This window comes from Ovis aries, chromosome 2, assembly GCF_016772045.2.
Source record: "Ovis aries strain OAR_USU_Benz2616 breed Rambouillet chromosome 2, ARS-UI_Ramb_v3.0, whole genome shotgun sequence".
NCBI lineage: Eukaryota > Metazoa > Chordata > Mammalia > Artiodactyla > Bovidae > Ovis > Ovis aries.
Genome location: NC_056055.1, coordinates 46897601 through 46910768, shown reverse-complemented (window position 1 = coordinate 46910768; position 13168 = coordinate 46897601). Strand labels below are relative to the sequence as shown.

Here is a 13168-nt window from a genome sequence, read left to right as displayed (position 1 = left end):
TCTTCTGTATTCCATCTGGTGTTTGGCTGCGAATATTACCTTGGAGATTTCTTTGTTTTAGGGCAATCCTAAACAGAATTAGCTACTTAGAATAATTTAGAGAAGTAATCCACATATATTCCAATCTGAATTTTTTAAGTAACGAGAAAACCAGATGCACACATCTCAGAATACTGTTTCTTGGGGTTTTGAAACACCTGAGGATATTTGCAGCATGTTGCTCATGTGTGTCTGACATACACTGAAATGCATTGTTTGTTCTGCCAGTTCTGCTGAGCACATCTGTCAGCAAACCAGGTTTCAACATTCACTTGATATGAGTGGCCTCAGCAGCAAGGACCAGCTGGAGATTCTGGTCTTGAATGATATTATTAGTGGCTTTGTAATTCTAATCTATTAGAGTCGTGGCAAAGAGCAGGATCCCACAGTCTAGTTTATAAAGTAGAATATCATCACAGTAGGCTGCCTTGTCACACAAATCGGAATTTACGGTGGGCATAAAGATGCAATATTCCCCATCAACAAAAATGACAGAACTATATGAGTAGCAGCAAATCATAAGAAGGATATTTAATATATTTATCTCAATGTAATAAATAGTAAATACATATAAAACATCCTTTGAAATTAGCATGATAATATAAAATAATGCCAAGCAGATTTGAGCCAATTACCATTATACCCGATAATCATACATGTTTAGGCAGATAATCAGAAAATCATTAAACAATGTTATTTATGTCATTTTTTTCTTTCTAAGATCAGCTTTGGAGGGATTCCTGGACATGGAAAATCAGTAGCATTCCCACATAAAAACTTTCATGGCTGCTTTGAAAATCTCTATTATAATGGAGTGGATATCATTGATTTGTCCAAGAAACACAAGCCACAGGTCCTCATCATGGTAAGAGAGTCTATACACAAGTTCAAGAGAAAAGGGAACTGCAGTTTGATTGATTCAGCTTTAAAATATACCTCTTCTGAAGGCAGGAAAAGGTACAAATCATGTGTATCATTATCCCTATATATCCTTGGGGAATTGGTTCCAGGACTTCTGAATTGGAGCAATGGATGCTCAAGTCTCTTGTATAAAATGGCACAGTATTTGCATATAACCTACTCATATCCTCCCATATACTTTAAATTGACTCTAGATTATGTATATTACCTAACACGATGTAAATGATATGTAAATAGTTGTAAATACAATGCAATTGTCATGTGAGTAGTTGCTGGTGCTGGTCAAGTTCAAGTTTTGCTCTTTGGAACTTTCTGAAATTTTTCTTTCTAAATATTTTCCTGGTTGGTTCGTTGTATATGAGGATGCAGAACCTGGGTATACAGAGAGCCTACTGTACTTTTTTAGCTTACATGTGGTTTCATTTTTATGTGTTTGTGGAAATAGATGAATAGTTTCACAAAAATGTTACAGTGCAATCATATTAAGGCATTTTAAGGCAGTGTCTTTCTTTTCAATTGGTTTCTCGTTTCTTTTTCCATATTTTCCACATGGCTACAGTCCCTCTGTCAAGCTGGGATGTTACTAAGCTAATATTTGTCCTTCCTGTTTGGTCCAAAGTAATGGAATCCTCTATAGATAGATAGACTCATACTCACACATGTATTTATGAATCTGTATGCTTCCACATTTGACATTGTTTACAAAAGAAATCATTTTATAAAAGTTTTTCTCCATCTGGATTTTTTGATTCAACAATACCTTGTAAGAATTATTTTCCATTATCAGGAACAGTTCTACATTAGAATGTCTACATCACTATCCATTAGGAAAACGTGCCATTATTTATCTAGTCATTTCCTACTCAGGGCATTTGCTTTCAGTTCAGTTCAGTCGCTCAGTCATGTCCGACTCTTTGCGACCCCATGAATCGCAGCACGCCAGGCCTCCCTGTCCATCACCAACTCCTGGAGTTCACTTAGACTAACGTCCATCGAGTCAGTGATGCCATCCAGCCATCTCATCCTCTGTCGTCCCCTTCTCCTCCTACCTCCAATCCCTCCCAGCATCAGAGTCTTTTCCGATGAGTCAACTCTTCGCACGAGGTGGCCAAAGTACTGGAGTTTCAGCTTTAGCATCATTCCTTCCAAAGAAATCCCAGGGCTGATCTCCTTCAGAATGGACTGGTTGGATCTCCTTGCAGTCCAAGGGACTCTCAAGAGTCTTCTCCAACACCACAGTTCAAACGCATCAATTCTTCAGTGCTCAGCTTTCTTCACAGTCCAACTCTCACATCCATACATGACCACTGGAAAAACCATAGCCTTGACTAGACGGACCTTTGTTGGCAAAGTAATGTCTCTGGTTTTGAATATGCTATCTAGGTTGGTCATAACTTTTCTTCCAAGGAGTAAGCGTCTTTCGATTTCATGTCTGCAGTCACCATCTGCAGTGATTTTGCTGGTGCTGCTTCTGCTAAGTCGTTTCAGTCGTGTCCGACTCTGTGCGACCCCATAGATGGCAGCCCACCAGGCTCCCCCATCCCTGGGATTCTCTAGGCAAGAATATTGGAGTGGGTTGCCATTTCCATCTCTAATGCATGAAAGTGAAAAGGCAAAGTGAAGTTGCTCAGTCCTGTCTGACTCTTAGCGATCCCATGGACTGCAGCCTACCAGGCTCCTCTGTCCATGGGATTTTCCAGGCAAGAGTACTGGAGTGGGGTGCCATTGCCTTTGGAGCCCCCCAAAATAAAGTCTGACACTGGTTCCACTGTTTCCCCATCTATTTCCCATGAAGTGATGGGACCAGATGCCATGATCTTCGTTTTCTGAATGTTGAGCTTTAAGCCAACTTTTTCACTCTCCACTTTCACTTTCATCAAGAGGCTTTTAGTTCCTCTTCACTTTCTGCCATAAGGGTGGTGTCATCTGCATATCTGAGGTTATTGATATTTCTTCCTGCAATCTTGATTCCAGCTTGTGCTTCTTCCAGCCCGCCGTTTCTCATGATGTACTCTGCATATAAGTTAAATAAGCAGGGTGACAATATATAGCCTTGATGTACTCCTTTTCCTATTTGGAAGCAGTCTGTTGTTCCATGTCCAGTTCTAATTGTTGCTTCCTGACCTGCACATAGGTTTCTCAAGAGGCAGGTCAGGTGGTCTGGTATTCCCATCTCTTTCAGAATTTTCCACAGTTTATTGTGATCCACACAATCAAAGGCTTTGGCATAATCAATAAAGCAGAAATAGATGATTTTTTGGAACTCTCTTATTTTTTCGATGATCCAATGGATGTTGGCTATTTGATCTCTGATTCCTCTGCCTTTTCTAAAACCAGCTTGAACATCTGGAAGTTCACGGTTCACGTATTGCTGAAGCCTAGCTTGGGGAATTTGGAGCATTACTTTACTAGAGTGTGAGATGAGTGCAATTGTGCAGTAGTTTGAGCATTCTTTGGCATTGCCTTTCTTTCGAATTGGAATGAAAATGGACCTTTTCCAGTCCTGTGGCTGCTGCTGAGTTTTCCAAACTTGCTGGCATATTGAGTTATGCCAACATTTTTACCACTATAAGCTGGCAGTTGCACATGTGTGCTCAGTACAGGGGCTTCCCTTTCGATGGGATAAAATTCCAGAAGTAGAATTTCTTGGTCACAAGTTTTATACAGTTTTATATTTTAATAAATGTTGTTGGATTGCTTTCCATAAAGCTATAATATGACATTTGCCACCAGCAATGTATGTTAGAGCCTTCCATCTCATATCAGCCAGCCCTCATACACCCCTGCCAGTTCAAGGAACATGAACTAATATTTAATATCTCTTTGTTACTTTGTGTTTATGGGACTACTGGTGAATTAAATAATCTTCTCACCTGTTTTTTGTCCATTTGGACTTGTTTTTCTGATTGTTGTTCACTCTTATTCTTTTGCCTAATTTTTATTTTATTTCTTTAATTTTTGGTCAATTTACAAGACAGTTTTATATTTGAAAGATAACCCTCTGTCATTCGTGGTCCATATATTTTTTCAGATTTATCAATCTTCTATTAAATACTTCATAATATGTTGAGTATATAAATATTTTTACTTATATGTGGTCATTAGGTCTGTATATTTCTTTATAGCTTTGGAATGTCTCTAAAACCCCATAATCTATACATGGTCTCATGGATTTTCCTGTAAGAACTTTTAATTGGTTTTATTTAGTTTTTAAATTAAAAAACTAAATCTTTGACATTTATTCTTTATGTGATATAGGATTAATTTTTGTATTCTACCTGATAGATATCCATTTGGTCCTACGCTATTTAATAACTAACCCACCCTTTATCCCACATAGTTGAGTTTCCTTACATACTAAGTTTTACCAGGTGGCTCATTGGTAAAGAATCCACCTGCCAATGCAGGAAATGTAGGGGATGAGGGTTCGATAGCTGGATTGGGAAGATACCCTGGCCGGGGGAAATGGCAATACACTCCAATATTCTTGCCTGAAAAAATCCCATGGACAGAAGATCCTGGCCAGCTAAGTTCATGAGGTTGAGAAGAATTGGACATGAATGAGCACACATACATGCCAGCTTTATTATCATGTAACTATATAATGTATACTGTATATTATATATGTGTATTATAGCTATATATTATACATTAATATATAACTAGTATATTCTCAGATGTTTTTGAGTTCCTTATTCTGTCTCACTGCTATGTCTATTCCTATACCAATAACACACTGATTTGCTTACAGTAACTTCATAGTATGCTTTGCTATCTGGTAAGTTAAGCTCTGTCTCACTGGCTTTTTATTTGCATTATTATTATTTTTTTTTGGAAAGGAAGAGTAATGTTTGGGTATGTATTCTGCTATCTGAAACCTACAAAAAATTTTTAATTTCAGACAAAATTCTTGTAGAGGGTATAATTGGAATTATATTGAGCCCGTCCCATCCAAACACTATGATTAAAAATAGTTTGTTCCTGGAGTAGTAGACATATCATAAGGATTAAAAATACCTTTAAAAACAGAAGTATATACAAATAAAAACAGCCTGCTAGACAGATCAGATCTTAGGCTGGGTGATAGCCTTGGGTGATTTGGTTTGTAAGAACTTCAGAGAAGAGACCAGCCTACCTGTGGCAGGACCAGCCTGGCCCCATTCTTTTCTTCAGACATGCAAAAGCACATGTCCTACCTATAGTAAGATGTAGCTATCACCTGAGTGACACCCTTATAATCATATTTACATAATCAAGACAAGTACAAGAAAGTTCTTGGAGTAACTTATCCTTTGTGCTAGCCTTCACATTGGAGAAAAACATCTAGCGCTTCAAGAGAGGAAAATTGTTTTTTTTTTATGTTGTATCCCACACCCAGCATTGTTGCTATTGTTGTTCAGTAACTCAGTTGAGTCTCTTAGGACCCCATGGACTGCAGCATGCCGGCTTCCTTGTCCTTCACTATCTCCCACAGTTTGCTCAGATTCATGTCCGTTGAGTCTGTAATGCCATCCAGCCATCTCCCATCCTCTGTTGCCCACTTCTCCTCCTGCCCTCAGCATCAGGGTCTTTTCCAATGAGTTGGCTCTTCACATCAGGGGGCCAAAATATAGGTGTTTCATCATCAGTCCTTCCAATGAATATTCAGGGTTGATTTCCTTTAGGATTGACTGGTTTGATCTCCTTGCTGTCCAAGGGACTTTTTAGAGTCTTCTCCCGCCCTATTCAAAAGGATCAGTCCTTTGATGCTCAGCCTTCTTTGTGGTCCAGCTCTCACATTGGTATGTGACTACTGGAAAGACAGTAGTTTGGACACCCAGCATTAAGTCTGGGAAAGATGTGGCTCAGGATTCCTTTGCAAATGCTTAGTAATGGAGATAAACAGTTCATCAGAGACTCAGAAATAGGTTTGCTGAGCTGAACAGCACTTTTTCTTTTCATTTTTAAATTCATTTATTTTTGGCTGCACTGGGTCTCCATTGCCCTTTCGTTGCTGTGCATTCACAGGCTTTCTCTAGTTGCGGTGAGTAGGGGTGGCTCTCTAATTGCATTGCATGGGCTTCTCATTGTGGTGGCGTCTCTTGTTGCAGAGTGTGGGCTCTAGGGCTCACAGATTTCAGTTGTGGTGCATGGGCTTAATTGCCCCACGGGATGTGGGAACTTAGGTCCTGGACCAAGAGTCGAACCCATGTCCCCTGCATTGACAGGCAGATTCTTAACTACTGGACTACCAGTGAAGTCCTTGAACAGTGCTTTAAGGGACCTATAAGGTAAATCTGGATTTAAGTTTGATGGGGAAGCCTCATTTTAAAAATCCTAGATTGCTGAATTGTTGATAAGAAATTCAATTAAGTCTTGGAAAATCTGTTGTCTGTGAAATGGAAGCATTACAACTGTGCCTTCCTAAAGTCTGTTTCACTGTGTTCACAGGGAAATGTGTCCTTCTCCTGCTCACACACGCAAACTGTCCCCATGACTTTTCTGAGCTCCAGGAGTTACTTGGTGCTACCAGGCACTTCCAGAGAGGACAAAGTGTCTGTGATCTTCCAATTTCGAACATGGAACAGAGCAGGACTGTTGCTGACCAGTCAGTTTCAGCATAGGTCAGGAGCTCTCATCCTTGTTCTTAGTGATGGAAAACTCAAGCTGAGTCTCTCCCAGCCTGGACATCCAGCCAGGGACATCACAGCAGGTAATAAACGTCCTTCCTGAGATAATGCTTAGGTATTTATTGTGACTATATCGTCTTGCATGTAAACCTAAGATGGGTAATCTTTAAAATGAATGAATGGCTGAATGCATAAGATATTCATAATCCTACTGGAGAGAACTAGATTGCTTTCTCCTTTGAAACAGGTAACTACAGGCTGTTGGTGTATCAGTCAGTATGACATAGCATAATTATCAAAAAGTTTAAACATAAATGATCATAAACTTGTGGTTACCAAAGGGATAAATTAGGAGTTTGGGATTGACAGATATTCACTACTATTAATAAAAATGGATAACCATCAAGGACCTACTGTTATAGCACAGGGAAATTTACTCAGTATTTTATAATAACCTATAGGGAAAAGAATATATATATTTATATATATATGTGTGTGTATATATGAATCACTGCTGCAACTTGAAGCTAACACAACATTGTAAACCAACTATACTTTCATAAAAAATTAATGAAAAAAACTTATTTGTAAATTTGAGTTAGAACCTAGAAGTAAACTTGAATTACTAGAAGGCATTAGACTATCCTACGGAGTCTCAAGAAAATAGATTTCTTTGAACTGTTTTTTCAACCTATATACACATTGATTTTCAAAATATTATAAGTTACTTTTCTTTCTTATGTCTGAGCCATTGCTTCCTTTGTTCCTCCTTGTTTTTGGTGAGGCTGCTTCTAAGTAGGTGAATGTTCTATAGTTTTTTGAGAAGAACCTGTTTATTTCTAGACTCACTTCTGAGTCGTGTTATTTTTTAACTTTGGGGACTGCTTTACATTTAAAACTGATAAAATTTAAACCTAGGTGGACTCATGGCATGTCATTCCTTGAAGGTTTCATGTGGAAGGCCTGTCTTGTCTGATTTATGGTTATCAGTTTGGGACTGAAAAGCTAAGAATGAAGACTAAATTTTCCTTTCTTTTTATAAAGAAAAAATATGCATATATGACGATTAGCATGCAAATGAGCAGAGTGGACAGTGTCAATTCAGATTCAGTCAACTGCTTAAATCTTGGCTCAGCAGTAAACTATCTGCCTGCAATGCAGGAGCCACAGGTGACGTGGGTTCAATTCCTGGGTCAGGAAGATCCACTGGTGGAGGAAATGACAACCCACTCCAGTATTCTTGCCTGGAGAATCCTATGAACACAGGAGCCTGGCAGGCTTCAGTCCATAGGGTTGCAAAGAGTCAGACATGACTGAGGCAACTTAGCATGCACGCATAATTTACATGTAATATGAACTAAAAGAGATAGCTTTTTAGTGTTGTTCATGTGAGTACACACTGTCCTTACCTCCCCCCCCCCCACGTATATATGTCAGGTATTGAATTTTTTGTAAGCTGGCACTGACACAACACATAAATATTTTATTGCACTATTTTTAAAGGTTTTACAGTGTAATGTGCCATTTTTCAGAAGCAAACCGAAGGTGAATTTCTCATGATACTTGCTTCTTACTTTAGCAGAATTTGAAAGGGAGTCTTTTATGTGGTTGAAGTAGACGGAAAGTAAGACAGGCTGCAAAATTTTTTCATTTTAAATGTTGTATCAAGTACCCAAATGTGTATCAAATTGAAACTTAAATTTCATTAAATGATACTGAAAAGGCATCTTGTATCCTATTTCCAGGTTGTAGATAATTTTTCCTAATAGTTATCTCAAGATAGTTCTGAAGAACTGGAGAAATGTACCAAAAGTGTAGATTCTGATGCATGTTTGTTCCTGAGGCAGGGCTAAGGAAGTGGGTCATAGAAACAGAGGAAAATTGGGGGCGATAAAGGAAAAGGAAAAAATGAAACTCTGTATTCATCCTTTACGACCGAGGATGAGATGGCTGGATGACATCACCGACTTGATGCACATGAGTTTGGGTGAACTCCAGGAGTTGGTGATGGACAGGGAGGCCTGGTGTGCTGCGATTCACGGGGTTGCAAAGAGTCGGACACGACTGAGCGACTGAACTGAACTGAACTGATTCACCCTTTATAAGAAAAGACACAATTCTACCCTTTGCCAAGTTGTGTGTAGTGTTGTGGTCATTATCCTCTGTTATTAGAATAAATTATTTGATTTATGAGGTGGTGTGTGAGAGGACTCCTCTCCCTTGCATATTTCCAGGTCTGCCTTTGATAAGCAGCCCACTTGTTCTCATGAAGCCTGAGGGTCATCTTTAAAATGACACTAATAGGTATTATGGTGAGAATGCAGGGATATAACATATCTAAACCCTTGGCACCATAGTGTCAATCAGTAATAACACAACAACCATTAATTATCAATATTTCAACACTAGCACTGCAACCATGGCATCACCCCCAAGATTGAGCCCTTTAAAGGTATTGGAAGGGTGTGGTAGAATTAGCATCATATTTATAAATGCACAAATCAAAAGTCCAAAATCTATTTTCTGGTCTCCATCCATCCTTTGACAATCATGTTGCCTGGGAAACAGACTGTCCTTTCATCAGAAGTGGACTAACTTGAAATCACACTGAAGAAAAACAAAGGATGAGATTTATAATGGAGAGAAGGAGACAATAAATATAAATGCCTGAATTTTATTTTTAAATTAGAATGGCCAATGTTTGCTAAGAACAGTCTTGTGTCACATAGACGGATGACATCGACTACAAATTCAAGATATTCTGGAATGCTTTCTGCAAATTCTCCATGTGAAATACCTCAATATGCTAGATCAGCAGTCCCAGCCTTTTTTGGTGCCAGGGACTGGTTTTGTAGAAGACAGTTTTTCCACAGACCTAGTGAGGAGGATCAGCTCCACCTCAGATCATCAAGTATTAGATCCCAGAGGTCGGGGACCCCTGTGCTAGATAGAGAAAGAGAGAGAGAGAGAGAGAGTGAGACAGAGAGAGAGAGGGAAGGAAAAGGTGGTCGGGTAAGAGAGAGAAAGGAAATATTTCACAAAATCAAGCTAGGTTTTAATGACAGATTTTAAGTGAATATAGTTATTATACTGACAGGTATATGATATAACAATTAAGAGAAACCCCAAATGATAAGGCTGAAAAGAACATGTAGAGATTTTTTTTTCTGGTTCATCCTCTTTAGCTCTAAGATTACAGAACTTCTTTCAAAACGTTATATCAGGTTCAGTGTCATAATATATGTTTTAAGTGTCTAACTTGAATCCTCCATATTCTATTTTTCAACTTTTCTCATGATTTTTAATGAACGAGTGTTGAATCTTTGAAAATGTTTCTGACTTCACCAATAACAAACAAAAAGGCAGAGTGCAGCATTTTTACTGTCTGCACATGGTAGTAGTAACTAGTGACTTTAAAGCTATTGACACGTGTACCCCAATGTTCATCGCAGCACTGCTTATAATAGCCAGGACATGGAAGCAACCTAGATGTCCATCAGCAGATGAATGGATAAGAAAGTTGTGCTACATATACACCATGGAGTATTACTCAGCCATTAAAAAAAAGAATACATTTGAGTCAGTTCTAATGAGGTGGATGAAACTGGAACCCATGAAGTAAGCCAGAAAGAAAAACACCAATACAGTATACTAACGCATATATATGGAATTTAGAAAGATGGTAATGATAACCCTGTATGCGAGACAGCAAAAGAGATACAGATGTATGGAACAGTCTTTTGGACTCTGTGGGAGAGGGAGAGGGTGGGATAATTTGGGAGAATGGCATTGAAACATGTATAATATCATATATGAAACTAGTCGCCAGCCCAGGTTCAATGCATGATACTGGATGCTTGGGGCTGGTGCACTGGGACAACCCAGGGGGATGGTACGGGGAGGGAGGAGGGAGGGGGCTTCAGGATGGGGAACACATGTATACCTGTGGCAGATACATGGTGATGTATGGGAAAACCAATACAATATTGTAAAGTAATTAACCTCCAATTAAATAAATTTATTTAAAAAGAAAAAAGCCATCCCCTTCCTGAAAATGAGAACGTTTTGGGATGCAGTATAACTAATATTTAACAGTATGAGAAAAACAAAAATTTAGCTGCTTCACAGCAGGATCTTTGACCTTCTGGGTCATGCTGGAAACATTTCTGGCTTAAGTGGATCTTACATGTATGCTAAGTCATGTCCGACTCTGTGTGTCCCTATGGACTATAGCCCACCAGGCTCCTCTGTGCTTGGGATTATCCAGGCAAAGATACTGGAGCAAGTTGCCATTTCCTGCTCCAGGAAACAGAGTGGTTTGGAGTGGATTAGATTGGAGTGGATATTGGAGTGGATTGCCATTACTTCCTCCAGGTGATCTTCCTGACCCAGAGATCAAACCTGTGTCACCTAAGCTCCTACGTTACCGGCAGACTCTTTATTGCTGAGCCACAGAGGAAGCCCCAAGTAGATCTTGGTGGTGGTAGTTTAGTTCCTAAGTTGTGTCCAACTCTTGTGACCCCATGGACTGTAGCCTGCTCCTCTGTCTATGGGATTCTCCAGGCAAGAATACTGGACTGGGTTGCCATTTCCTTCTCCAGGGGATCTTACCCACCCAGGAATTGAACCCAGGTCTCCTGCATTGCAGGCGGATGCTTTGTCAACTGAGCTATGAGGGAAGCCCCAAGTGAATCTTGAGTCCAAGTCGTTAATGAGAGATCCAGCAAGAAAAAAAAAAAAAAGCTGGTTTGAAGAGCATTTGAAGGACATGGATTTACATGGTCACATGGGTTGTAAATACCAAAATGTGATATGAATTAGATGGGACTGGTTAACTTTCTACCAGAAATATGCACTTATTTTTGAGGGGTAGACTAAAATCCCCACTATTCTCTAACATAACTTCTAATTCATAAGGTTGACTTCTAAACTTACAGAGCTGTAAAGAGTCTGTACCTTTAACGTTCGTAAAATGTGTTAGTTAAATATATTGGGACATACCAGAAGATGCTCAGATTGGAGTCATTCAAGCTCACTAGTACGCTCAGTCATGTCCAACTCTGCAACCGCCTGGACTGCAGCATGCCAGGGTTTCTGGGCCATCACCAACTCTTGGAGCCTACTCAAACTCATGTCCATCGCATCGGTAATGCCATCCAACCATCTCATCCTGTCTTCCCCTTTGCCTCCTGCCTTCAGTCTTTCCCAGCATCAGGGTCTTTCCAATGAGTCAGTTCTTTGTTTCAGGTAGTCAAAGTATTGGGGTTTCAGCTGCAGCATCAGCCTTTCCAATGAATATTCAAGGACTGATTTCCTTTAGGATTGAGAGGTTGGATCTCCTTACAGTCCAAGGGACTCTCAAGAGTCTTCTCCAACACCACATTTCAAAAGCACCAATTCTTTGGCTCTCAGCTTTCTTTATAGTCCAACTTTCACATCCACACATGACTACTGGAAAAAAAAATAGCTTTGACTAGAAGGACCTTTGTTGGTAAAGTAATGTCTCTCCTTTTTAATATGCTGCCTAGGTTGGTCATAGCTTTTCTTCCAAGGAGAAAACATCTTTTAAATTTCATGGCTGCAGTTACCATCTGCAATGATTTTGGAGCCCCCCCAAATAAAGTCTGTCACTGTTTCCATTGTTTCCCCATCTATTTGCCATGAAGTAATGGGACTGGATGCCATGATCTTAGTTTTCTGAATCTTGAGTTTTAAGCCAAGTTTTTCACTCTCTCTTCCACTTTCATCAAGAGGCACTTTAGTTCTTCTTTACTTTTTGCCATAAGGGTGGTGTCATCTGCATATCTGAGGTTATTGATATTTCTCCCACAATCTTGATTCCAGCTTATGCTTCTTCCAGCCCAGCATTTTGCATGATGTTCTCTGCATATAAGTTAAATAAGCAGGGTGACAATATACAGCCTTGACGTACTCCTTTCCTGATTTGGAAGCAGTCTGTTGTTCCATGTCCAGTTCTAACTGTTGCTTCCTGAACTGCATACAGATTTCTCAGGAGGCAGGTCAGGTGGTCTGGCATTCGCATCTCTTTAAGAATTTTTCACAGTTGTGATTCACATAGTCAAAGACTTTGGCATAGTCAGTAAAGCAAAAGTAGATGTTTTTCTGGAACTCTCTTGCTGTTTCAATGACCCAGCAGATGTTGGCAATCTGATCTCTGGTTCCTCTGCCTTTTTTAAATCCAGCTTGAACATCTGGAAGTTCATGGTCCACATGCTATTGAAGCTTGGCTTGGAGAATTTTGAGCATTACTTTGCCAGTGTGTGAGATGAGTGCAATTGTGCAGTAGTTTGAGCATTGTTTGGCATTGCCTTTCTTTGGGATTGAAATAGAAACTGACCTTTCCCAGTCCTGTGGCTACTGCTGAGTTTTCCAAATTTGCTGGCATATTGAGTGTAGCACTTTCACAGCATCATCACTCAGTAAATGAAATAGCTCTACTGGAATTCCATCACTTCCACTAGCTTTGTTCATAGTGATGCTTCCTAAGGCCCACTTGACTTCACATTCCAGGATGTGTGGCTCTAGGTGAGTGATCACACCATCATGATTATCTGGGTCATGAAGATCTTTTTTTTACA

The 13168-nt window shown here is 39.6% G+C and overlaps 1 protein-coding gene across 2 annotated transcripts in view; it reads left to right on the top strand.

Moving 5' to 3' along the window:
• Positions 1–13168, top strand: part of LOC101123612 (contactin-associated protein-like 3) — a 236926-nt gene that overhangs the window by 124874 nt on the left and 98884 nt on the right. For both annotated transcript variants that reach the window (XM_042243184.2, XM_027964384.3), the window contains exons 7-8: positions 761–904; positions 6391–6652. In XM_042243184.2, coding sequence (XP_042099118.1) covers positions 761–904; positions 6391–6652 — 406 coding nt within the window. The remainder of the gene's footprint in view (positions 1–760; positions 905–6390; positions 6653–13168) is intronic.